General features: G+C 34.5%; 1 protein-coding gene across 1 annotated transcript in view; it reads right to left on the reverse strand.

The window, feature by feature from the left end:
- The window catches only part of LRRC7 (leucine rich repeat containing 7), a 542,709-nt gene that overhangs the window by 271,300 nt on the left and 244,026 nt on the right, over window positions 1–27,383 (reverse strand). The window contains exons 5-6 of the mRNA XM_029949178.1: window positions 20,324–20,402; window positions 2,280–2,369 (exon numbers count right to left, since the gene is read on the reverse strand). Coding sequence (XP_029805038.1) covers window positions 2,280–2,369; window positions 20,324–20,402 — 169 coding nt within the window. The remainder of the gene's footprint in view (window positions 1–2,279; window positions 2,370–20,323; window positions 20,403–27,383) is intronic.

Consider the following 27,383-nt stretch of genomic DNA (forward strand, 5'->3'; position numbering starts at 1 on the left):
AATTTAGTAATTTTTTAGCTTTTATTTATTTCTTTTGAAAGAGAGAGAGACAGAGAACAGGAGAAGGGCAGAGACAGAGAGAAAGAGAACAGGAGAGGGGCAGAGACAGAGAGAAAGAGAGGGGAGAGAGAGAATCCCAAGCAGGCTCTCGATGTGGGGCTTAAACTCATGAACCATGAAATCATGACCTGAGCTGAAGAGTCCAATGCTTAACCAACTACGCCACCCACGTGCTCCAAATTTAGTAATTCTTTTGTTACACTATCCTGCTGAAGGTTAAACATCTTTTTAGATTACAAGTATAAAGTAGAACATATTTGAGCAGACAATTTACACAAAATAAATTCTAATTCCTAGTGGTTTTGGTTTTGGTATTATGGTTTCTGTTGGCCCAACTGTCTTCCTTCACATTAGGATGACTGAAAAGAGAACTGAGAAAAATTTAAGACATGAAAGTGTGGTCTAGGGTGATAAATACTCTGTTTTGATAAATCAAAAGTATATTTGTAGTGCTGTAGTCAGTACCAGAGAACAGAGATACTTTATTTGAACAAATTGTGGAATGTCAATTCATCAGAAACTAAGTAAATGCTCTTTTGAAGATCTGTGAATTTTAAAAACTGTCCAACTATATTGTGTTCATAGGTGTATGATATCATAATCTGCCAAACTAATGGGATTTGGGAAATGTTGATGTGCTCTCTGTACATAAAATGAGGCAGTTACATGTTAAGGGACTTAAATAGCGGAGTTCTTTTCTAAAAATGTTTATTTATTTATTTATTTATTTATTTATTTATTTTTGAGAGAAAGAGATTGAAGCACGGGGAGAGACAGACAGAGGGGGAGACAGAAAATCCCAAGCAGGTTCTGCACTGTCAGCAGAGAGCCCAACATGGGGCTAGAACCCACAAACCATGAGAGCATGACCTCAGCTGAAATCAAGAGCAGAGGCTTAACTTACTGAGCCACCCAAGTGACCCTCTACTGAGTTCTTAACACCAACAGATAGATGTTGGGCTATACTCTTATTATTTGAATGATTTCAAAAGTGATCACTTAGAAAAATGCAATTGATAATAAAGGAAAAATAACTTTTTAAGATATATATATTTTTTATATATAAAAAAGAGTACATTGTTGAACACTTGGAAAACATCAAAAATATGAAAGTGAAAATAAAAATTATCAATAATTTTACTTCCAAAGAATTGGTCTTTTAGTTCACTCATATTTTATATTCAAATTGGTGAAATATAGTTTATATATTTTATTATAATATGCTCTTAAACATAACTTATCACAGGAATTAAAAAAGTATTTCCCAAAACCAAATTATAAATGGACATAGTATTGCCATATGGATGCATCATAATATATTCAATTAATCTCCTACACAGATGTATGCTTTCACTCCTTTCATATCGTAAGTAATGACAAATATCCTTGCCCATAACTCTCTGTGGGGTATCTGATGAGGATATCATACATTTCTAGAAATAAATTACAAAGGCAGTAGTGACAAATATTTCCAAATCCTTTAAAACACACTGGTCTGCATAAAGGTCATAACATTCTGCAATTCTATCAGTGGTGTGTGAGATGTTCTTTTTCTTATACTCTATAAAGAGTTTATATATGATAGAATACAAAGCTCTTTATTGTCATTTTAATCTTATTTTTATTGTTTGTGAGCATAAACACTTCGTGTGTTCACTGGCAATTTGTACATTTAATTATGAATGGCTTGAGCTATCATTTACCCATTTTTTCTCCCTAATGAGCTCTTTGTCTTCATACTCATTTGCAGGAATTCTTTATATGTTAAGGATAAAATTTGCTTTCCATATATAGTGGCAATGTTTTCTCAGTTTATTGTTTTACCCTAATTTTAAAATGCTTTCTGATATTGTATTATTTTAAATGTGTTTATATAGTCAAACCTATCTATCCATCTATTTTCCTTTGTTTCTAAACTGTAGAGGTATTTCCCAGCTCAAGAGTCATGAATATTAATGTACATTTTTCCTATATAAGCCCTTCCTTTTTATACTTAACTCTTTAATTCATCTAGAATTTATTTGATTATTAATAATATGTACAAACCTAATTTTACTTCATTTTGTGCAAAATATTTCATTATTAACTTTGTCTCACTTAATGAATACTAATGAATACTATCTTTAAGCCCAATTGTCACTTTTGAAGCTTCACCTACTGTTGCTGGTAACTTACCTATGGTGAAATAAAATTTCATCATTTAAAGTTCTTATTCTTACCTTCCAAAATTGGCTGGAAGAAATTCAAGAAAGGCGTCATTCAGGTAGAGCTGGGTCAGATTTAGAAGCTGTGTGAAGCCATCAGGGAGTCTAGAAAGGAGTTAAAGGTTTAGTCACTGCATCAATGTTGCCATAGAAACAGAACAAAAATATATATCTCTAAGGAGAGAAAATAGATGTGTAATACATTTCTCAACTCTCTTTTGGTATCATAGTAATAGAAGAATTTATTGAGCATGTTGTTATAGCTTGAAAATTTTGCTTGTTATTAAAATAAAATCCACCCACCTCTATGCTACCCTCCTAGGCTGAGATTTATGTCACCGTGACATCGTCGCTTCCTATTGCCCTAACCTCATGCACACCAGTGAGATATTTTTTATAGAAATTTCAAGTTGTATGCCATGTTTTGCAATTTTAAATTTTATATTCTTTCTTAACAGAATATTCACATTTATAGTCAGGCAAAGGTATCTCCTTACTCCTTCACTAAATCATTAACATGTGTCTCTACTTTATTGCACTGGTGACTAAAGTTGCCCAAAAAGAAAGAAGCAGCATTCTGTCCTCCTAACTGATAATGTATGTGCATTGTAACTTAAATTTTTGCAATTAATTCTTAACAAAAATGACCAAGAATATTGAAACTATAAATATACAGAACCTTAAAGGCTTTAAGAGCCATTGAAAGAGTTGAACAAACACCCTTTCTGAAAATTTACCATTTGAATGAAATAATTATTTGTAACATTTAAATAGTTTTCACCAGAAAGATTTAAATCAAGGATTTTCCTGGAGACTTTCTTAGCAGACAATTTAATTTTTTCCTATGATTAAATTTCTATTTAGAGATCTTTAATGACTTTATCAATGGTATAGAGAAGACTACATTCTTTAATAAAATACTTCTCAATAGTGTTCAAATTTGTCTTTCCCTCAAATTACAGCCTATCTCCCTCCTTGCATTTACTGACCCAATTATTTAAAGAGCTGTCTATACTCACTGCTTTTTATTACCCCACAAGCCATGGTTTTCTGGCATCTATCCCAACTATATTACTGAAACTTCACTTGCCAAAACCTCCAATGACTTCTAAGTCCCAAGTCCATTAACTTCATTTCATTTTATATCCAGCACTGCCTAGCAACAGTTGTCATTGATTGGTCTCTCCTTCTTGGCTTCTAGTACATACTTTTCCTATTTTCCCTCCTCCTCTTTCTGGGACACTCTGGGTTTCATTCCATGGTTTCTCTTCCTCTAGCCAATCTTTTGACATGAAAAGTTATATATCTAAAATAATATATATATGCATGCATCCACAACATCATTTAATAAATAGAACCTGTCCTTTTAAGAAACACCTGAATGCCCCTCCCAACTGCCTCATCCTATTTGCCCCTCAAATTCCCAAATGATGCTTAATAATCTGCTTTTTAGTTTTACTAAACCTCTGTAAATTCTAAAAAAGTGTGGTTTCTGTATAGTTTTAAACATTATACAAATCAAATCATACAATGAATATTTTCCTGAAACTTTTAAAAGTTAGCATTAGTATTGTGAAATTCACCCATTTTGATGTCAATAATGACTAATCACCATCATATAGTATTCCACTGACTATAACATAATTTATTATTCTTCTTTTAATGCACATTACAGATGTTTCTATTTATTACATTATAAGCATTGTTTCTGTAAATATTTTTTAATATATGTCCTAATGTATAGAGATTACTCAAGTTATATCCCTCATCATGAGATTAATATGCCTCAGAAACATCTCTCAACTAATGACTAGCAAGACTATATATGCCTCAGTTCCTTCACCCATTATTTTTGACAACTCTGTAATATGTGTTTTATGCAGTTTCCCAGAGCCCTCCCCAGAGAAATTAAGGTCCAGTTGTCCAGACTAGTAAATAGTTTGATAATATACCCTCAACAAGTATTTTTTCAGATCAGCTAACATTTCTTGAGACCATTCTAAACATACTATTTGAATTCTTTTCTAAACACCTGTTTCTGGGGAATCCCAACTAAACACAATTAATATTTTTACATTAATTTATATCCATTCCTTATACAATTAGGGTGCTATTTTTATATTGATTGTTTTTACTATAAATATCTTGCTCCTGGTTTTCTTGTTTGTTTTTCTTTGAGGGGGTGCCTGAGTGAGGGGTAGACAGAGAGAGAGAGGAGAGAGGGAGAAAGAGGGAAAGAAGAGGGGCTCACTTAAGTGGGCTCAAGTTTTACCCAAAGTGGGGCTTGTGTTAGCCCAAAGTGGTCCTGGAACTCACCTGAAGTGGGGCTCATGCTCACCCAAAGCGGGGCTTGAGCTGCTGAGTCGAAGTCAGATAATTATTAATGACTGAGCTACCCAAGTACCCCCAGTTGTTATTTTGAATTTGGATTGTTCTTATATGACTTCATAGAGTTTATTTCCATAAATTTTCCCTTAAAGAGAGGTAGACTTCATGAAAATAGAAAAGAATGACAGGGGAAGAGTGGGGGTTTTACGGAGGTGAGTATTCACTTTAGAGGATTGGAAAAGGAAAGATGAGTTCTAGAGAAAATATTTTATGTACAAGATATTGGGAATTAAGATTGTGAATATCAGTAGGGGACAGGATTTAGAAGGTACTAAGTGCTTAACTCTAAAAACCCTATCCTATAGGATTAAAAGGTGTCTAAGGGAGATCATTGCTTTTCTCGAAGTTATCTTTTGTTGTGTTACATTAGCTCATATCCTGATAGTACGGTAGTTTTTATGATAATGGTACAGATATTCAATAGATTTCAATACACATTTAATTACTATATTACTTTAATGTCCTTATGGTTCCTATACTTATTGGAGAGAAGGTATCATTTATGAATTTTTAAAATCCAAGATTAATACATGTAAAATGACAAGAATGTTAAAACCTATGATCTAATAATTTAACACTGTAGTTATTAATACATAAAAAGGCTTTAAAATGCTAATTTTCTAGTTATAGGGACAATTTGACTATCCAGTTTCCCTTAGTCTATTATTTTGCATATGTATGTGCCCTAAATGGTATTACATTATACTCTTCTTTGATCAAAAACGTATTTCGTTATTGGTCTCTGGCAAAGGTTTTTTTTTTTTTTTTTTTAATGCTGCAGGAGAATCTGGTTTCCTATATAGAACATTTCTTTAAGAAATTAAGAATTGACCATACTGTGCAGGTTCCAGTTGTAAAATTGAACTGCTAAAAATAAGTTACATGAAAAAACAGAAACAAAGTAAGATAGCTTATTTTCAGCCTGGTTATAAACAAAGATTGTTGACATTTTGTATCAAACCTTGCTTTTTTAAAGAATGTAGAGTTAAAGTGTATATTTATACAATATGTCTTATTTAATACCATGTGTATTTTTATTTCAATTCACTTCAACAAGAATTTATTGAATAGCTACTCTGTGCTCAGTTTCAAAGTTAATGTCAAGGGAGGAGGCAAGGTGGCAGAGAAGAAGGGAGCTCTGTAAACTTCATCCACCCCATCTATCAAACTGAGAAGGACATTACTCTTATCTGCAAGAATGGTGGGGGAAAATACAGACTCCAGAAAGAAGGCAAACTCAAAGATGCGTGAGTGAATGCGAACTGGGGAGATTGGAAAACAGTCCATCCTGAGAGGTGCAGGGGAGGTGGGAGCCCCAGCCCAACACAGGGAAACTGCGAAGAGCCCCTGAGAAACAAAGGGAAGAGAAAGAGAAACTGAACACACTCATAGTACTGTCTCTAGAGAAGAGATAAAGAACTTAACCCTGGATGGAGAGAAAAACTCTCACCCCATATATAACCGCTGAATTTGGGGAGAGAAACATGTCCCATATAGCTGGTGAATTCTTCCTTGGGCCTCCTCTGCCTGCAAGATCCTGGCCGGAGGCAAGCGGCAGCCCACTGGAGTGCACCTTGCCTCCAGCTTCCCTTCCACCTCCCACAGTGGCAGCTTGAATCCCAGGTGGCACCAGGAAAAACAGCTCCCACCCCTACATGATCCTGGCAGGGATTTGGTGGTGCGATGGTGGCTGTGGCTGTGGAAGCACACCTCACCTCTGGCAACAGCAGTGTGAATCCCAGCTGGCACCAAGAGAAAGAGCTCCCTCCCTGTATGAGATCCCAGCTAAGAAGCCAGTGCCTAAGTGAGTACATCTCATCTGTGGTAGCATTAAAGTGCATGGACTAGGATTTTGAAGTGAGGTGGGCCTGGAAAATACATCTTGGTTCATCTGCAGCACAAAGAGATCAGACTCCTAAGAGTGGCTTGCAGCACTTAGTTCGAGCAGAGCTTGGGGTGCCACCATTCTTTTCTCTGCAACCACCAAGGCAGGGCCTCCAAGAGCAGTCCCCGAGAGTACACCAAACCACACCTATTTGCGAGGGGGAGCTGCTGCTTTTTTGTATTTGTTTTTAATTATTACTATTACTTTTTTACTCTTTTTTAAATTTTTAAAATTTTTTACTCTTTATTTTCCTTTTCTCTCTGTCTCTCTGTCTCTCTCTCTCTCTTCTCTGCCATCAAGATATAGTCTCCCTTATCTCATCCTTATTTCTCCCCTCAACTGGTTATATGCTTTTAGACTGTCCATTGTCCTTTGTTGTCTCTGTCCCCCCTTTTTTTTCATTCTTTTTCTTTTCTTCTCTTTACTCTCCCTTCCTTTTCTTTTCTTCCTTACCCCTTTTAATTTATTTGTTTGTTTGATTTGTCTGTGTATTTGTGTGCTTTTGTTCCTTGTGTGTTTGTCTGACTGTTTTCTTTTTCAGGGCTACCCCAAGAAACAAGCCAAAGTAGGCATGACAGAGAGTCCTGAATATCGCTGAGAAGGGAAATAAAATACTCAAAGGCACAACAAGAGAAACTGAGAGACACCATTAAAAGAACACTTTCTGAAACACAGGCCCTGGACAGTCAATAAGCCTCCATTAACAGAGCAATACTAACAGATGCACAGTGCATAACAAGCTTTAAAAACTGATAAGAGACAGAAAGCTAGCCAACATGACAAAACAGAACTCTCCCCTAAAGAAACTCCAAGAAGAAGTCACAGCCACAGAACTGTTCAAAACAGATCTAAGCAACAAACTGAACAAGAATTTAGAACAATAGTCATAAAATTAATCGCTGGGCTTGAAAAAAATCGGAGAAACTTCTGATAAAATGACTAGGGACTTTCAAAATAGCTGTGATGAGTTAAAAAAGGCTCTTAATGAGGTACATAATAAAATGGAGGCAGCCACCTCATGAATTGAAGAAGCAGAGAGAAGAATAGGTAAATTAGAAGACACAATTATAGCAAAAGAGGAAGCTGAGAAAAAAAGAGAGAAATTGATCCAAGAGCAGGAAAGGAGAATATGAGACCTGAGTGATAAAATCAAACAGAACAATATCCATATCATAGAAATTCCTGAAGAAGAAAGAGAAAAAGGTCCTAAAGGGGTGCTATATCAAATTATAACTGAGAATTTCCCAAATCTGGGAAAGAAATACACATTCAAATTCAAGAGGCAAAAAGAACTCCCTTAAGACATAACTTGAATTGACCTTCAGCATGACATATCATAGTGAAACTGGCAAAATACAAAGATAAAGAGAGAAGCCTGAAAGGAGCTAGGGATAAAAAAGGCCCTAACATACAAAGGGAAACCTATCAGAGTGGTTACAGACCTATCTAATGAAACTTGGCAGGACAGGAAGGAATGGCAGGAAATCTTCAATGTGATGAACAGAAAAAAATATGCAGCCAAGAATCCATTATCCAGCAAGCCTGTCATTCAGAATAGAAGGAGAGATAAAGGTGTTCTCAAGTAAACAAAAATTGAGAGAATTCATCACCACCAAACCAAAAATCCGAAGAGGGACTCTATGAGGGAAATGTTGCAAAGAATACAAGATATCAGAGACACTACTACAAACATGAACTCCACGGAGAACACAATGAATCTAAATGGACTGAGTGCACCAATCAAATGACACAGGGTAACAGAATGGATAAAAAAAATCAAAATACATCTATTTGCTGTCTACAAGAGACTAATTTTTAGACCTGAAGACACCTTCAGATTGAAAGTAAACGGATGGAGAAATATCTATCATGCAACTGGAAGCCAAAAGAAAGCTAGAGAGGCCATACTTATATCAGACAAACTGGACTTTAAAGTAAAGGCAGTAACAAGAGATGAAGGACATTATATAATAATTACAGGGACTCTCCAACAGGAAGAGCTAACAATTATAAACATCTATGTGCTGAATTCAGGAGCACCCAAATATATAAAACAATCACAAACAGAGACAATCTTATTGATAAGACTGTGCTAATTGCAGGGGACTTTAATACTCCACTGACAGTAATGGATAGATTAACCAGACAGAAAATCCCTAAAGAAATATTGGACCTGAATGACACATTGGAACAGATGGAATTGATAGATGTATTTAGAAGTCTGCATCCTGAAGTTAGGAAATTCACATTCTTCTCAAAAGCAGATGGCACATTCTCCAAGATAGATCACATACTGGGACATAAAGCAGCTTCAATAAATATAAACAAATTGAGATTATACCATGCACACTTTCAGATCACAATGCTATGAAACTTGAAATCAATCACAGGAAAAAGTCTGGAAAACCTCCAAAAATGTGGAGGTTTAAAACCTGTCAACTAAAGAATGATTGGGCTAATCATGCAATTAGAGAAGAAATTTAAAAATATGTGGAAACAAATGAAAATGAAAATACAACAATCCAAAATCTCTGGGATACAGCAAATGCAGTCATAAGAGGAAAGTATATTGCAATTCAGGCCTACTACAACAAACCAGAAAAAGCGCAAATTCAAAATTTAACAGAGCACCTACTGGAACTAGAAGGGAAGCAGCAAGAGCACCCCAAACACAGCAGAAGAAAGGAAATAATAAAGATCTGGGCAGAAATAAACAATATAGAATCCAAAAGAACAGTTGAGCAAATCAATGAAATCTAGCATTGGTTTTTTGAAAAAATGAACAAAAGTGATATACCTCGAGCCAGGCTCCTTAGAGAGAAAAGACAGAACACCCAGATAGACAAAATCATGAATGAAAAAGGATCTATTATAACCAATCCCTTAGAAATACAAGCAATCATTAGATTACTATGAAAAACTATATGCCAACAAACTGGACAATCTAGAAGAAATGGACAAATTCCTAAACATGCATGCACTACCAAAATTCAAACAAGAAGAGATAGAAAGCATGAACAGACAGATAACCAGTGAAAAAATCAAATCCATTATCAAAAATCTCCCAATGAATAGAGCCCAGGGCCAGATGGCTTCCCAGGGGAATTCTACCAGACATTTAAAGCAGAGCTAATACTCATTCTTCTCAAACTATTCCAAAAAATAGAAAGAGAGGAAAACTTCCAAACTCATTCTATGAAGTCAGCATCACTTTGATTCCTAAACCAGACAGAGACCCAGCAAAAAAGAGAACTACAGACCAATATCCTTAATGAATACAGATGAAAAATATTCAACATGATACTAGCAAATCGAATTCAATAGCATATAAAAAATATATCTATCATGATCAAGTGGGATTCATTCCTGGGTTACAGGCTGGTTCAATATTCGCAAATCCAACCATGTGATCCATCACATTAACAAAAGAAAAGGTAAAAACCATATGATCCTGTCAATAGATGCTGAAAAAGCAGTTGACAAAATATAGCATCCTTTCTTAATAAAAACCCTTGAGAAAGTCAGGAATAAGGAACTTATTTAAACATTACAAAACCAATTTATGAAAAGCCCACAGCTAATATCATCCTCAATGGGGAAAAACTGAGAGCTTTCCCCCTGAAATCATGAACATGACAGGGGTGTCCACTCTCACCACTGTTGTTTAACATAGTGCTGGAAGTCCTAGCATCAGCAATCAGACAACAAAAGGAAATAAAAGGCATCAGAATTGGCAAAGAAGGAGTCAAACTTTCACTTTTTGCAGATGCCATGATTCTCTACATGGAAAACCTGACAGACTCAACCAGAAGGCTACTAGAACCGACCAATGAATTCAGCAAAGTCACTATGTGCAAAATCAATGTACAGAAATCAGTTGCATTTCTATACACCAATAATGAAGCAACAGAAAAAAATCAAGAAACGGATCCCATTCACAATTGCATGAAAAACCATAAAATGCCTAGGAATAAACCTAACCAAGGATGGAAAAGACCTATACAATGAAAACTATAGAAAACTTATGAAAGAAGTTGAAGAAGACCCCAAGAAATGGAAAAACATTCCATGCTCATGAATTGGAAGAATAAACATTGTGAAAATGTCATTAGTACCCAAAGCAATCTACACATTCAATGCAATCCCCATCAAAATTGCACCAACATTCTTCTCAAAGCTAGAACAAACTATCCTAAAATTTGTATGGAACCACAAAAGACCCCGAACAGCCAAAGTCATATTGAAGAAGAAAACCAAAATTGGAGGCATCACAACCCTTGACTTTACCCTCTACTACAAAGCAGTCATCATTAAGACAGTATGGTATTGGCACAAAAACAGACACATAGACCAATGGAAAGGAATAGAGAACCCAGAACTGGGCCCACAAATGGCCAATTAATTTTTGACAATGCAAGAAAGAGTATCTGATGGAAAAAGGACTGCCTTTTTAGCAGGTGGTGCTGGGAGAACTGGAAGGCAACAAGCAGAATGAAACTAGACCACTTTCTTACACAATACACAAAAAATAAACTCAAAATAGATGAAGGATCTGAATGTGAGACAGGAAACCATCAAATCCCTTGAGGAGAAAGTAGAAAACAGCCTCCTTGACCTCAACTGCAGCAATTTCCTACTCAATGCATCACAAAGACAAGGAAAATAAAAGCAAAAATGAACTATTGGGATGGACCTCATCAAGAAAAAACTTCTGCAGTGCAAAGGAAACAATCATGAAAACTAATAGGCAACCGACAGAATGGGAAAAGATAGTTGCAAATGACATGTCAGATAAAGGGCTAGTATCCCAAAACTACAAGGAACTCAGTACTCCACATCTGAAAAACAAATAATCCAGTGAAGATATGGGCAGAAGACATGAACATACACTTCTCCAAAGAGGACATCCAGATGGCCAACAGACACATGAAACGAGGCTCAGCATCACTCATCATCAGGGAAATACAAATCAATACCACACAGAAATACCACCTCATGCCAGCCAGAGTGGCCAAAATGAACAAATCAAGAGACTATAGATGCTGATGAGGGTGTGGAGAAACGGGCACCCTCCTACACTGTTGGTGGGAATGTAAACTGGTACAACCACTGTGGAAAGCAGTATGGAGGTTCCTCAAAAAACTATCAAGAGAACTCCCCTATGACCCAGCAATAGCACTGCTAGGGATTTACCCAAAGGATACAGAAGTGCTGATGCATAGGAGAACATGTACCCCAATATTCATAGTGGTACTTTCTACAACAGCCAAATCCTGGAAAGAGCCTAAATGATGTCCATCACCTGATGAATGGATCAGGAAGAAGTGGTATACACACACACACACACACACACACACACACACACACACACACACACAATGGAGTATTACATGGCAATGAGAAAGAATGAAATATGGCCATTTGAAGCAAAGTGGATGGACCTTGAGGGTGTCATGCTAAGCGAAATAAGTCAGGTGGATAAGGACAGATATCAGATGTTTGCACTCATAGGTGTAACAGGGAAAACCTAACAGAGGACCATAGGGAGGAAAAGGGAGAAAGAGAGTTGAGGAGATAGAGTAATGCAAATCATGAGGACTAGTGAATACTGAAAATGAACTGAGGGCTGAAGGGGGAAGGGAAGGGTAGAAGGGGGGGTTATAATGGAGGAGGGCACTTGTGGGGAAGAGTACTGGGTGTTACGTGGAAACCAATTTGACAATAAACTATTAAAAAAACAAAGTTAATTTCTTCTTCCTCACTTTCTTTGCAGAATTCTACTCATAGTTTTAGCAAAATTCATACCAATTGCTTTATACCAAACTGCTTATACAGATGCTTATACCAATTGCTTTGTATTAGTGTTGGGCATTTTCTATTCTTGGGATAAAAAATAAATTCATTGAGGACAATGAGTTTAAAAATTTTCCCAAGTGCCCTAGTATTGCAGTTTGAAAACATTATTTGAACATTATTTGAAGGAAGTAGGTATGCTAAAATAGGCATTTAATTTTATTTATTTTTAATATTATGGTACAAGTTTATAGCTTCTAATAGAGACAATGGCATTACTTACCAATATTACCATTTCGAGAGGAATTTATAAGGGGTGATGAGGAAGAAGATATTCCCTAGCAAGCTAGATAAACTGATGAAAATGACAATCATGGATTTTCTTTACCCTTTATCCAAATTGATAGAACTTTTTTCCAAATTCTTCCATTAAATCTAACATTTTACACTCAGTTAGGGAGCCTACAATAATAAAATGGTTTTGCTATCCAAAAGTAACTGATAGTTTTCCACATTTGTCTGATATAAAGAATTCAAAGAAGAAATGTTTGGGGTACCTGGGTGGCTCAGTTGCGTAAGCATTTGACTTGAGCTCAGGTCATGATCTTGAGGTCTGTGAGTTTGAGCCTACATCAGGCGCTGTGCTGACAGTTTAGAGCCTGGAGCCTGTTTCGGAATCTATGTCTCCCTCTCTCTCTGCCCCTCTCCCTCTCCCATTCCTACTCTGTCTCTCAAAAATGAATAAATGTTAAAAAAAGTTTTTAATTAAAAATATGTATATTGGCAAATAATTCTCTACTAAAGAAACATTTATTTTATTAATCACTTAAATTCAAAGTGACATACTCAAACTACAAAAAAGAAAGTATAATATAGCAGACACTCATGTTTAGGGGTTGACACAGGGGCACTGATGTCAGAAGACCTGGGTTTGAATCACAGTTCTTTCAATGGTTACTTCTGAGACCTTGGTGAATCGTTTTAAGATTCAATTTCCTTATTTGAAAAATGATGATGCTACTATACACTAGCAACTAGAGTTGCTCTTGTGATTAAATGATTATCTGCTGTATAGTAAGAACCCATTAAATGAGAACAATTATATTATTTGTCCTTGGCATTACTTTTATTATGATCTTTCAATATTAACTAGAATACTAATTTAAATACTTTTATTAATGATACCTTTACTGTTAGAATAGGCAAATTAAGATTAGCCACCAACCTTCTTCTTCCAACAGTTTTTTTCTAATTACATTTACTTTAGAAGTTAAATGAAAACCTATTTGACCCCTGATAGAACAGTTAAATCAAATTGCACTGTAGGTTTTATAAACTGTGATTAAGAAGTCAATGTAAAATTTTCTCTAACTTAAAAGATAGTTTACATTTAAATATTTTATACATTGTAAAATTATAAAATTAATACAACTTTATTTCATCATATTTGGAATATAAAGGGAAAATATATTGCACATAATTCAACTTTCTTAACACAGCCATCATTACCATTTTAGGTATTTCTCTTTTTAATTTTTTATTATTTTTTTAATGTTCATTTGTTTTTGAGGGGGTAGGGGCAGAGAGAGAGGGAGAATCAGAAGCAGGCTCCAGACTCCGAGCTGTCAGCACAGAGCCTGATGCAGGGCTGGAACTCACAAACCACGAGATTATGACCTGAGAGGAAGTCAGACACTTACCTGACTGAGTCACCAGTTGCCCCCATTTTAGGTATTTCTAATCTATTTTCCAATTAAGTGTTTTAACATCACTGCAAAATAGTATTACGATTTCTCCTTTTACTTTGTAATTATCTTTCAATTTTGTTGTATAGTTAGAGTCACTACATAATCTATTATTCAAACTAGGGCGTTTTCGAGAGTTAAAAATGTGCTATTATTAATCATGTCAAATCAAGAGGAATAAACTGTGATGACTTGAGCAAACAGGGACATTTGGTTACCCTATATATAATCTTTGAATTCATCCTGCAGGTATACCATAATTTATTAGCAATGTCCTTATTGTTATGCATTAAAATGTAGCTTTTAATTTAAACCAAAATCAATGCTTCTTCAGAATTGGTGAAATTCAGCAAAAGGATCCCAAGTATCTAAATACCATCTTCATATGTTTCTATCTGTAAAAGCACATACAGATGTTTACCTACTTCAAAAGGTTACTGTAAAGATGAAAATGAAATAATGTCTCTAACAGCCTGAGGCATGATAGACTTTCGATAAATGTTGGTCCATGGTTTTCTCATTTAGTAGTTGTTCTCAATTTTCTAAAGGTAATTTTCATCAATGATTTGGTTAAGGCATTCAGACTATACTATAAAGTTCACATCTAAAACTAAAACTAAAACTGTAACTTTTATATTCCAGGGTCTTCATGACTTACTACTTCATAGAAATCTTGAGTCAAAGAAAATGAACAGAAAAGCAAGAGAGAAAAATCAACGAAAACTCAAATATGCTTTTTGAAAAAAAAAAGTTGACAAATTTCTGGTCAGACTAATAAGCAACTTATGGGTGCGAAGAATGAAAGAGAGAGCACCACTAGAGAATCTGTAGGTATTAAAGGGTTGATAGAAGAACATTATAAAAAATAAGATGCCAATAAATTTGAAAACTTATATGAATGTACAAATTCCTGAAAATCAGAAACCATCAAAGATCACTCAACAACGACAACAACAAAAGCCCAGGTAATTTGAATAGTTATTATGGAAATTAAATTTGTAATTGAAAAATTTTCAACTAAGAGAAGTCCAGGCTCAGATGGCTGCACTGGCAAAGTCTACCAATATTTAAGGAGGAAATAATTCTAATTCTGTACAAACTCTTATACAAAATAGAAGAGAACGTTTCCTAACTATTTTTATGAGGCCAGTTTTACCCAGTTACCCCAGTCAAAAAAAATTATAAGAAAAACTTCAGACTAATATGCTTCATGAATATAGATGGGAAAATTCTCTACAAAATATTAGCAAATCAGAGCCATTAATTTATAAAAAAATAGTAATACTTCCTAATCAATTAAGGTTTATTTCTGGAATGCAAATTTGGATCATCATTCAAAAACCATTTAATGTAATTCACTATATCATTAGATTGCAGAAGAAAAAAACCCATCATCATGTCAACAGATGCTTGAAAAACAAGAGCTTTGACAAAATTCCATAACTTTGCCAATTTGACAAAATTGATAATAAAAAGTCTCAGCAAACCAGATATCAAAGATGTAGCAGACAGATCCCAAGATGGCCTCCATGACCCTTACTTCCTGATGTTCATGCTTTTGTATGATCTTCCTTAGAGTGTGGTAAGACTTGTCACCTGCTTCTAATCGAAGGAATATGTCAAATGAGATGTCATTCACATAACTATATTCTAATACTTTCTTGCTAGAAGATCAATTACTCAGCTGCTGGCCTTTAAGAAGCAAGCTGCCTATGGAGAGGTTCAATATGGCTGGGAGCTGTACCGACACTAAGATTCAAGGGTGCCCTTGGCTGACAGGCAGCAAAAAGCTAGAGCTCTCAACTTTATAATAAATAGCATGGAAATGAATTCTGCCAATAACCTGAGTAAGCTTTAAAGTAGATTCTCCTTCAATTGAGCCTCCAGATGAGAATACAGCTTGGTAGATACTTAATTGCAGCTTGGTGAAACTCTGAGGAAGGGAACTATAATAAACATGCCCAGATTCCTGACCCACAGGAATTGTGATATGATAAATATGTATTGTCTGAGCAACTAAACTAATGATAATTTCTTACATGGCATTAGAAAACAAACACAGATTATGATATCTGGTCTTGGGATTCTGCTGTAGTAAATTCCTAAAAAGGTGGAGTGGCTTAAGAACCACCTGGTGGTCAAGAAACTGAACAATGGTTGAAGGATATCCTAGAGAAAACCTCACTTCTCTTGAATATATTGAAAGTAGAAACTTAAACTTTGGGTAACCTGTTGGGGGGAATTCAAAGGAAAATAAAGAATGAGTTATTGAAAAATTCCCCAACCTGATAAAAGGCATGAATGAAAAAACAAGTAATAATCACACATGATGGTGAAATCTGAATGCTTTCTCCCAAGTTTGGGAACAAGGCAATGTCTCTTTTAAATGATTTTATTTAACATTGTATAGGAAGTCCTATTCAGGACAATAAGGTGAGAAAAAGAAAGAAAGAAAGAAAGAAATGAATGAATGAATGAATAAATAAATAAATAAATAGCACAGAGATTGAAAATGATGGGGAAAAAAACCTGTCTACATTCACAGGCAACATGACAATTTACAAAGGAAACCACCCCAAATCTATAAAATGTCTACTAGAATAAGTAAATTTAGTGAAGTTGCAGGATATAAGATCCAATAAGAAAAACTAATTATATTTCTATATACTAAAAATAAACAACTGAGTGACGGAACAATCTTTTGCAAAGGCACAAACACCATGAAATACTGGGAGTTAGATGAATGAAACATACACAAGATTTGTATGCTGAAATCTACAAACCATTGCTAAAAGAAATTTTAAAAGATCTAAGTAACTATAAAACTATAAAGATCTAAATAAATTTTCTCAGGAATATCCAATATATTTGAGATGCTAGCTCTGCACAAATGGATTTACTGATTCAATGTAATCTCTATTAAAATGGCAGAAGGATTTTATATTTTTGTAGATATTGGCAAGCTGGTTATAAAATTTATATGGAAAATTAAAAGGTATAGATAGCCCATGTAATTTTGATAAAGAAGAACACAGTTGAAGGATTCACCTCCCTTTATTGTATGAATTGCCAAAAAGTTACAGTAAGTAAAACAATATGAAATTAATGTAAGAACAGGCATATAGATTAATGCACAAATTATTGAATTCATAAGTGGATCCAAACACATATGGTCCACTGATGTACAAAAAATGGTACTCAGGTAATTTTATGGAGAAAGGATAATTTTTTTGACAAATGATAATGGAACAATTGGATAGTCATATGTAAACAATCTAACAAATAAGCAAGCAAACAAACAAAAAACCACATAAATAGGACCCTCACATAGACCTAAGTGTAAAGTCTAAACTATAAAAATTCTAAAGGAACACATAGGAAAAAATTTTTATTATTATGAATTTGGCAAGATCACATATATATGAAGAAGTATAAAACAATGAAAAATTTGTAAATAGTACTTCATCAAAATCAAAAACTTTTCTTTAAAAATCACTATTTTAATAATGAAAAGATAAGTCATAGGAGCAATTATATGCAAACAAATAAAAGACATAGGCAGAATATATAAAGAATTCTTATAATTCAATAAGAAAAGACAAGTCAATAAAAATAAACAAGATATTTGAACTTTTACCAAAGAAACAGTTGTAAATAAATACATGAAAACATGTTACTTAGACATGAAAAATACAAATTCAATCTACAGTGAAATACCATAATAAGATACCATGTCTACTAGCCTGGGTAAAATAGAAAAAAAAAACCTGATAGCACCAAATTCTGATGAAGATTAGGAACAACAGAAACTCTAATAAATTGCCAATGAGAAAGGTAATAGGATAGCTGTTTTGGAAAACAGTTGGGATATATCTTATAAGGTTAAACATACATGCACTATACTACCCAATATACTAGTCTTAGGTGTTTATCCAATAGAACTAATATATGCTTGCACAAAAAACAAAAATGTCTATCAATTGATGAATAAACTGCAGTATTTCCATACAATGGAATACTACCTAGAAATAAAAGGGGACGTAAGACTAATTCTTGACTCAATGTAGATAAATCACAAAGTCACTGTGTTATGTAAAAGAAGTCAGACACAAAAGCATGATATCATTTACATGACATTTTGGAAAAGGCAAAACCATGGGTATAGAAATCAGAGGAGTGGATGACTGAGGTGAAGGAACATTTTGGGGAGATGAAAATAGTCTACGTATCTTATTACAGTGATGGTCTACAACTACACATATTTGTTAAAATTCACTGAGCCATGTACCTAAAAAGATGAGTTTTACCATATGTAAATGATATCTAGAAAAACCTTTACAATTAGTATATTACTTAAACTGACTTTTGTATTGAGTAATTTTTTAATTAATTCCCAAATTACTTGATGCTTTTAATGTTAGGCATTTTTTTTTTTTATGAAATAGGACATACTCATTCATCTTCTACAAAGTAAACCATATGGAAGGAATTCAGATACATAGCAGGTCAAACCACAGTCTTTAAGCTTCTTAAAGATATAAATCATCATCTGATTTCTACTCCCAAAGACCTAATCATGATTTCTAAATAAGATGAGCTATTAGAATTAAAGAAGTCAAAACAATTCATCATCTGTCCTGGATTATAACTCAAGGCAAGGACTTGGTTGCTGTCTTGGTGTGAAAAGTTAGTAATGTCTATTCTTTGTTGAGAAATTGCATTTTGGTTTAATAGTATTAGGAAACACCTTTCATAGTATTTTTCCTTCCATACTCCACTGTTAATGTAGGAAAGTTGTTATCTTTCAAACATATCTTACCTCTTGATGTTCCACACTTTCTACTAAAGGCCTTAAATTATCTCACAAACTATTCACTGTAAAAATCTCCATCTAAACTTCTGTCTCCTTTTATATTGTTTCTAGTCTTATCTACAGCCTCTTTTCATGATCCATAGAGAAACCATACTCATTTACTACCTCTTCTTAGCTGTACTGATAAAAAAAAAAAACCTCCCTTCAAACTCCCTTTGATAAACTTCCTTTGGTCTTCTAAAAAACACTGCACTCATCGAATGCCTTTCTAGTGGGTTTCCAGTTTTCCTAGTCTCCCCAACTTCATACAGACAGAACTCAGTTTTTTCTCCCAAATTCTATTGTCAGTTTTTGTATAATTATGTCAGTTTTACTGAGACTCCTTATCTGCATCCCATACCATTGATTTATTTCAATCTCTCTCTAATATTGCTATTACTATCTTTCCAGGTTTTATGTCCACTTCCATTGTTAAGTGACTTTAAGATTCAGAATCATGACTTATCCAATCCATTCACTGCATGGTTTCTTGACCCATTTGATTGCACAGTACATTGTATCCCTATGACATAACTATAATTTGCCAACACTGACCCGTGCTGGGTCTCATCTTCCCATGGCACTTCTCTACTAACAGCTCATAAGCCACAAATATCCCATTTTTAAGATGATTTTCTTTTTTTTCTTAAGTTTATTTATTTATTTTGAGAGAGACAGAGAGTATGAGGGGGGAAGGAATGAGATAAGGGTGAGAGAAAGAGAATCCCAAGCATCTTCCATGATGTCAGTACAGAGCCCAACATTAGGCTTGATCCCACACCTGTCAGATCATGACCTGAGCTGAAATCAAGAGTCTGATGCTTAACCAACTGCATCACCCAGGCACCCCCAAATTACCCCATTTCTGATCACAGCATCTAAACCATCCAAGTCTTCCATTCTGCTATCCTCATAGAATTGTCTTTTTCCCCTTTCTGGCACACAAACACCCCCCTTATCTGGTCATACGTAATTCATTTTCCAGCTGGAACTACATGATCAACTATTTTCATAAACCTATCAATTTATTAACCTATTACATTTTCTTGAACTTTCACCACATCTTTGATGTTAATTTTCCACCATGATCATAAATCATAACTAATAACTGTTTCCTTAGTTTCAGTGCACTTTCATGGAATGTTGTGTGAGAGGCACATAGTCTGCTTCAAAGTGATGCCATCTTGTGCCAATTAGGCCTTCATCATTATTCAGCAAAGCTTTTGATCTTCTTTTGTTAAACTATTCTGATTTCATTATTACCCCCATCATTGTGTTAAACTGAATTTTAAATACAGGCGTTAAAGTTCATTTGTTATGTGAATTTTCTTTATCTGGGTACATTATTATTCAATGGAATCATAAATATAAATAAAATGTAATCATTCATACTCACTTAGAAATGGGATTGACACTGGCTTCAATAATTGTTAAACACTTACAGCATTTAATATTTTCTGGAAATTCTTGAACACCTAAAATGTAAAAATAAATAAACAAACAAACAAATAAATAAATAAATAAATAAATAAATAGCAAGCACATGAAAAGGTCATGGCAAAAATTCTTCAAACTATGGTTCTAATATTAAGAATAATTAATTAAAATTATGAATTAATATATACTATAGAATAGTACCAATATATTAAGTAAGTACAATAATGTAATAACATATTAGTGTCACATAATATATACATGCATTTAATAAATAAAATTTAAATGTTAATATTTTTATCACAGTAATAGTTGGAAATTGGTTATAAAGTTGCAGACAACTATATGTTTGGCATAAGATACATCTTTGCTTTTTAGTAATTTAAAGCAATTAAAAAATAGGCATTTGATCATTAAGTGCCACTACTGGAGTGTGGGGATAATAAGCAGATAATAAGGGGATTATAAGAAGATGCAAAGAAAACAAAAGATAAAAATCTTTGTTTCTTTTATTTTATAAGATGGGAAGATTGAACATGCACATGTGAAAGATAAAGATATATAACAAAACAATAGATATTCCCAATCTAATGTGGCTTTCTAGCAAATTTTACGCAATTCTTCCTTGTTGGCTGCACAGAGTATAGTTCTACATTTGCCTGAAAGGGTGAAGAGGTGAGCAGCTCTTCATTGGATCCTCTATCAAGTCTCTGAGGCGGCCAGCCCAGTTCATCATCCTACACCCTTAGAGAAATGCTCATCTGCTGTTAAAGTTATGCCATGGTCTGTGTAACAGAAAAATAAGTCTTTCTAGAAAGCTGAAACTAAGTAAGCCACAAACCTATACCATATATGTGAGGGTCAAAGAAATAAAAGATGTGGAGGATATTTCAACTGACACAAATGAATCACATATAGCAGGTCATGCAAAAGTTAGAAAAGAAGGCAGCAATGTGAAGCTATTCATATATGTTTAAACTACTACCTGCTCCAAATTTTAGAAATTATTAAGGGGTAAAATTTCTATAAAGTACTAGACCTGCTCAGTATTTCATATATGACAAAAGGATAAGGAACATTTTTGTGGCAAGATTTTGTTGAACTCTTTAATTACATATACCCAAGAAAGAAAACCCTCCACCTTACAAGATTCTATTGACCTAGACCACCATGTCCACAGAACCTTGAAGCCAGTGAAGCAGCAGGAGGACAGTCAAATCAAGACAGCTTATTTACCCACTGTAAAATAAGGGTACAAAAGAGGGCATAGAGATATTTCTCATGCTTTTTCTCCCTGTGTTAAATTTCATTAGAAACTATGCTGTCCTAAAGTTATTGCGGAAGTATTTTTGCTTCTTAATAAGAACCCAAGGAAGTGTAGGAGCTCCATTACATACAACTTGAATGAGAAAAGCCAATTCTCTTTTTTGGAGAAGCCATAACATCTAGAGCCGTCCTCATTAACTAGACCTTAATAAAATGGCAAAGAAGTCAATAAGTGAATCCTTGAGATATCCCCAATATTTATCTCTTAGTATTTATATTTACTTTGGATATCTGCAACCAACAGGTAAGGAAGGCTTCTTTTTACCCCTTACACCAGAAACTCCAACTCTACAGGCAATATAATGGCAATAAATTTATATCTTTCAGTACTCACTCTAAACATCAGTGGACTAAATGCTCCAATCAAAAAACATAGGGTAACAGAATGGATAAGAGAACAAGATCCATCTATATGTTGTTTACAAGAGACCCACTTTAGATGTAAGGACACCTTCAGATTGACTGTAAGAGGATGAAAAAACATCTAATGCTATGCTAATGCTAGCCAAAGAAAGCCAGAGTAGCCATACTTATATCAGACAATCTAGACTTGAAAATAAAGACTGTAAAAAAGAGATGAAGAAGGCCATTATATCATAATTAAGGGGTCTATCCACCAAGAAGACCTAACAATTATAAATATTTATAGTTCAAATGTGAGAGCACCCAAATATATAAATCAATTAATCACAAACATAAAGAAACTCATTGATAATACTACCATAATAGCAGGGGACTTCAACACCCCACATACAGCAATGGACAGAACATCTAAACAGATAATCAACAAGGAAACAATGGCTTTGAATAACACACGGGACTGGATAGACATATCAGATATATTCAGAACATTTCATCCTAAAGAAGCAGAATATACATTCTTCTCTAGTGCACATGGAACGTTCTCCAAGATAGATCACATACTGGGACACAAATCAGCCCTCAACAAGTACAAAAAGATCAAGATCACAAAGTGCATATTTTCAGACCATAACACTATGAAACTTGAAATCGACCACAAGAAAAAATATGGAAAGAAAACAAATACTTGGAGACTAAAGAACATATTACTAAGGAATAAATGGGCTAACCAAGAAGTTAAAGTGGAAATTAAAAATACATGACAGCTAATGGAAATGATAACACCACAGCCCCAAACCTCTGGGATTCAGTAAAGGCAGTCCTGAGAGAGAAATATATGGTGATCCAGGCCTCCCTAAAGAAGGAAGAAAGGTCTCAGATATAAAACCTAACCTTACACCTTAAAGAGCTGGTAAAAGAACAGCAAATAAAACTCAAAACCAGCAGAAGACAGGAAATAATGAAGATTAGAGCAGAAATCAATGCTATCAAAACAAAACAAACAAACAAACAAACAAACAAAAAACTGCAGTAGAACAGATCAATGAAAGCAGAATCTGGTTCTTTGAAAGAATTAACAAAATTGATAAACCCCTAGCCAGTTAGATCAAAAAGAAAAAGGAAAGTACCCAAATAAATAAAATGAAGAAGAATAAAAGAGGAGATATCACAACCAACAAAGCAGAAATACAAACAATAAGAGAATATTATGAGCAATTATATGCCAATAAAATTGGCAATCTTGAAGAAATGGACAAATTCCTAGAAACATATAAACTACCAAAACTGAAACAGAATCAAATTAGTAATAAAAACTCTCCCTAAAAAAAAAAAGTCCAGGGCCAGATGGCTTTCCAGGGGAATTCTACGAAACATTTAAAGAAGAGTTAACAGGGGGGCCTGGGTGGCTCATTCAGTTAAGCATCCGACTTTGGCTCAGGTCATGATCTCTAGTTCGTGGGTTCAAGCCCCACATCAGACTCTGTGCTACAGCTCTGAGCCTGGAGCCTGCTTTGAATTCTGTATGTCACTCTCTCTCTCTGAGTTTCCCCTGCTTGCCCTGTCATTCTCTCAAAATAAATAAACATTAAAAAGTTTAAAAAAATAAAGAAGAGTTAACAACTATTCTCTTGAAGCTGTTCCAGATAATAGGAATGGAAGGAAGACTTTCAAACTCTTTCTAGGAAACCAGCATTACCTTGATTCCAAAACAGACAAAGACCTCACAAAAAAGGGGAACTATAGACCAATTTCCCTGATGGATATGGATTCAAAAATCCTCAACGAGACACTAACCAACAGGATCCAACAGCACATTAAAAAACTATTCACCACGACCAAGTGGGATTTATACCTGGTTCAATATTTGCAAATCAATCAATGTGATTCATCATATCACATCCAAGAAAAGAAAGGACAAGAACCACATGATCCTCTCAATAGATGCAGAGAAAGCATTTGAGAAAATACAGCATCCTTTCTTGATAAAAACCCTCAAGAAAGTAGGGATAGAAGGATCATACCTCAAGATCATAAAAGCCATATATGAAAGAACCACTGTTAATATCATGTTCAATGGGGAAAAACTGAGAGCTTTCCCCATAAGATCAGGAACAAGACAGGGATGTCCACTCTCACTGCTGTTATTCAACATAGTATTGGAAGTCTTAGCCTCATAAGCAGACAACACAAAGAAATAAAAGGCATCCAAACTGGCCAGGAGGAAGTCAAACTTTCATTCTTCACAGATGACATGATACTTTATATGGAAAAACCAACAAGATTCCACCAAAAAGGTGTTAGAATTGATCCATTAATGCACAGAAATAGGTTGCATTCCTATATACCAATAATGAAGCAACAGAAAGATAAATCAAGGAATTGATCCTATTTACAACTCCACCAAAATCCATCAAATACCTAAGAATAAATCTAACCAAAGAAGTGAAAATCTATACACTGAAAACTATAGAAAGCTTATGAAAGAAATTGATGAAGACACACACAAAAAATAAAAAAATATTCCATGCTCCTGGATAGGAAGAACAAATATTGTTAAAATGTCAATACTATCCAAAGAAATCTACATATTCAATACAATACCTATCAAAATAACACCATCATTCTTCCCAGTGCTAGAACAAACAATCCTAAAATTCATATGGAACCACAAAAGACCCTAACAGCCAAAGCAATCTTGAAAAACAAAGCCAAAGCTGGAGGCATCACAATCACAGACTTCAAGCTGTATTACAAAGCTATAATCATCAAGACAGTATCATTCTGGCACAAGAGCAGACATTTAGATCAATGGAACAGAATAGAGAACCCAGAAACGAGCCCACAAATATATAGCCAACTCCTCTTTGACAAAGTAGGAAAGAATATTCAATGGAATAAAGACTCTCTTCAGCAAATGGTGCTAGGAACACTGGACAGAGACATGCAGAAAAATGAACCTGGGCCATTGTTTCATACCATACACAAAAATAAACTCAAAATGGATGAAAGACTTAAACTTAAGACAAGAAGCCACCCAAATCCTAGAAAAGAAAACAGGCAAATATCTCTTTGACCTTGGCTGCAGCAACTTCTTACTCAACCCATCTCCAGAGGCAAGGGAGACAAAAGCAAAAGTGAATTATTGGGACCTCATCAAAATAAAAAGATTCTGTACATCAAAAGAAACAAGCAGCAAAACTAAAAGGCAACCAATGGGAGAAGATATTTGCAAATGACACATCAGATAAAGGGTTGGTATCCAAAATCTATAAAGAACTTTTCAAACTCAACACCCAAAACACAAATAATCCAGTGAAGAAACGTACAAAAGACATGAATAGATGCTTCTCCAAAGAAGATACCCAGATGGTCAACTGACCATGAAAAAATGCTCAACATCACTCATTATTAGGGAAATATGAATCAAAACCACAATGAGATACCACCTCACACCTGTCAGAATGGCTAACATTAACAACTCAGGCAACAACAGATGTTGGTGAGGATGCGGAGAAAGGGGATCATTTTTGCATTGCTAGTGGGAATGCAAACTGGTGCAGCCACTCTAAAGAACAGTATGGAGGTTCCTCAAAAAATTAAAAATAGAACTTCTTTATGACCCAGCAACTGCTCTACAAGGTATTTAACAAAGGGATATAGATATGCTGTTTTAAAGGGGCACATGCACCCCAGTATTTACAGCAGAACTATCAACAATAGACAAACTATGGAAAAAGCCCAAATGCCCATTGATGGACAAATGAATAAAGAATGTGTGGTATATAGATACAATGTAGTATTACTCAGCAATCAAAAAGAATGAAATATTGCCCTTTGCAACTATGTGGATGGAACTAGAGGGTATTATGTTAAGCGAAATTAGTCAGTCAGAGAAAGAAAAATATCATATGACTTCACTCATATGAGGACTTTAAGATACAAAACAGATGAACATAAGGGAAAGGAAGCAAAAATAATATAAAAACAGGGAGGGGGACAAAGCATGAGACTCTTAAATATGTAGAACAAACAGAGGGTTGCTGGAGAGGTTGTGGGAGCGGGGGATGGGCTAAATGGGTAAGGGGCATTAGCAAATCTACTCCTGAAATAATTGTTGCACTATTTGCTAACTAATTAAATTAATTATTAAAATTAAAAAAAAAAAGAAATACAGTTGACACTTGACCAACATAGGTTTGAACTACATGGGTCCACTTAAATGTGAATTATTTTTTGATAAATACATGCAGTACTGTAAATGTATTCTCTCTTCTTTATGAATTTCTTAACATTTTCTTTTCTCTAGTTTATGTGGTTGTAAGAATACAGTACATAATACATTTGATATTCAAAATATGTGTTGATTGACTGTGTGTAATTGATAAAGCTTCTGGGTGACAGAATGTTATTAATAGTTAAGTTTTTAGAGAGTAAAAAGTTATATGTGGATTTTCAGCTGTGTAGGGGATTGGTGCCCAACCCCTACGTTGTTCATGGGTCAACAGTAAATGGAAGAAAACTATGTCAGTTAACAAAGGAACCAAATATCAAAATAAGCTGGCTTGAGGTAACACATTTGCAAAATTTATCCACCTAAAAGAACACAGCAAATAAGTAGAAATTAGTGTGCTGAAAGAATATCCCAATACCTAATCAGTATAGTATCTGAGATAAATGCTTAAAGGTTTCCAGGGGGACTTTACCATATGTCCTAATATATGGGCCCTACTGTTTAAGTTCTAGAGCATATCTTTTACTCAAAGTTCAGTTCAAACATGAAGAGGTAGCTTATCAAAGAGCTAACAGCACAGGTTGGAGGCATAACTGAATCTCAAGTGCTGTCATATAACTAACTGTTATTTTATATAATATTTGAGCATTCATTTCTTGTCTAATTAGAATATTGATCTGAGTATTAAATGGTAGGAAGGTAAAGAAATTAGTATCAGGTCTGGCACTAGATAGAATTCACATATTAAAAACAGGTAAGGTAACTTACTCTTCTCTAGGCCACTGTGTAAAATAATTTAATTCTCTTAATAATCTTATGGGAAGATATATTAAGCAATATTATTTTCATTATATGGATGAAGAACCATATATTCACAAAGATTCGGTGACTTATTTAAATACATAGTGGGAATTTACAGATAAGAATGTATAAGGTAAGATTTAATTCAATTTGAAACACTATGTCTTTTATTCCTTTTTCCTTCATTATGTTACTTCTTATTAAAATTACAGTAGATTTTATTATAGAATCCACACCTTTATCAACCAGTCTTTAATCTGTCTGGCCCTCTGAAATACAGTGTTTTCAATTTATAAGAAAA

Source organism: Suricata suricatta, chromosome 8 (assembly GCF_006229205.1).
Source record: "Suricata suricatta isolate VVHF042 chromosome 8, meerkat_22Aug2017_6uvM2_HiC, whole genome shotgun sequence".
Classification (NCBI taxonomy): Eukaryota; Metazoa; Chordata; class Mammalia; order Carnivora; family Herpestidae; genus Suricata; species Suricata suricatta.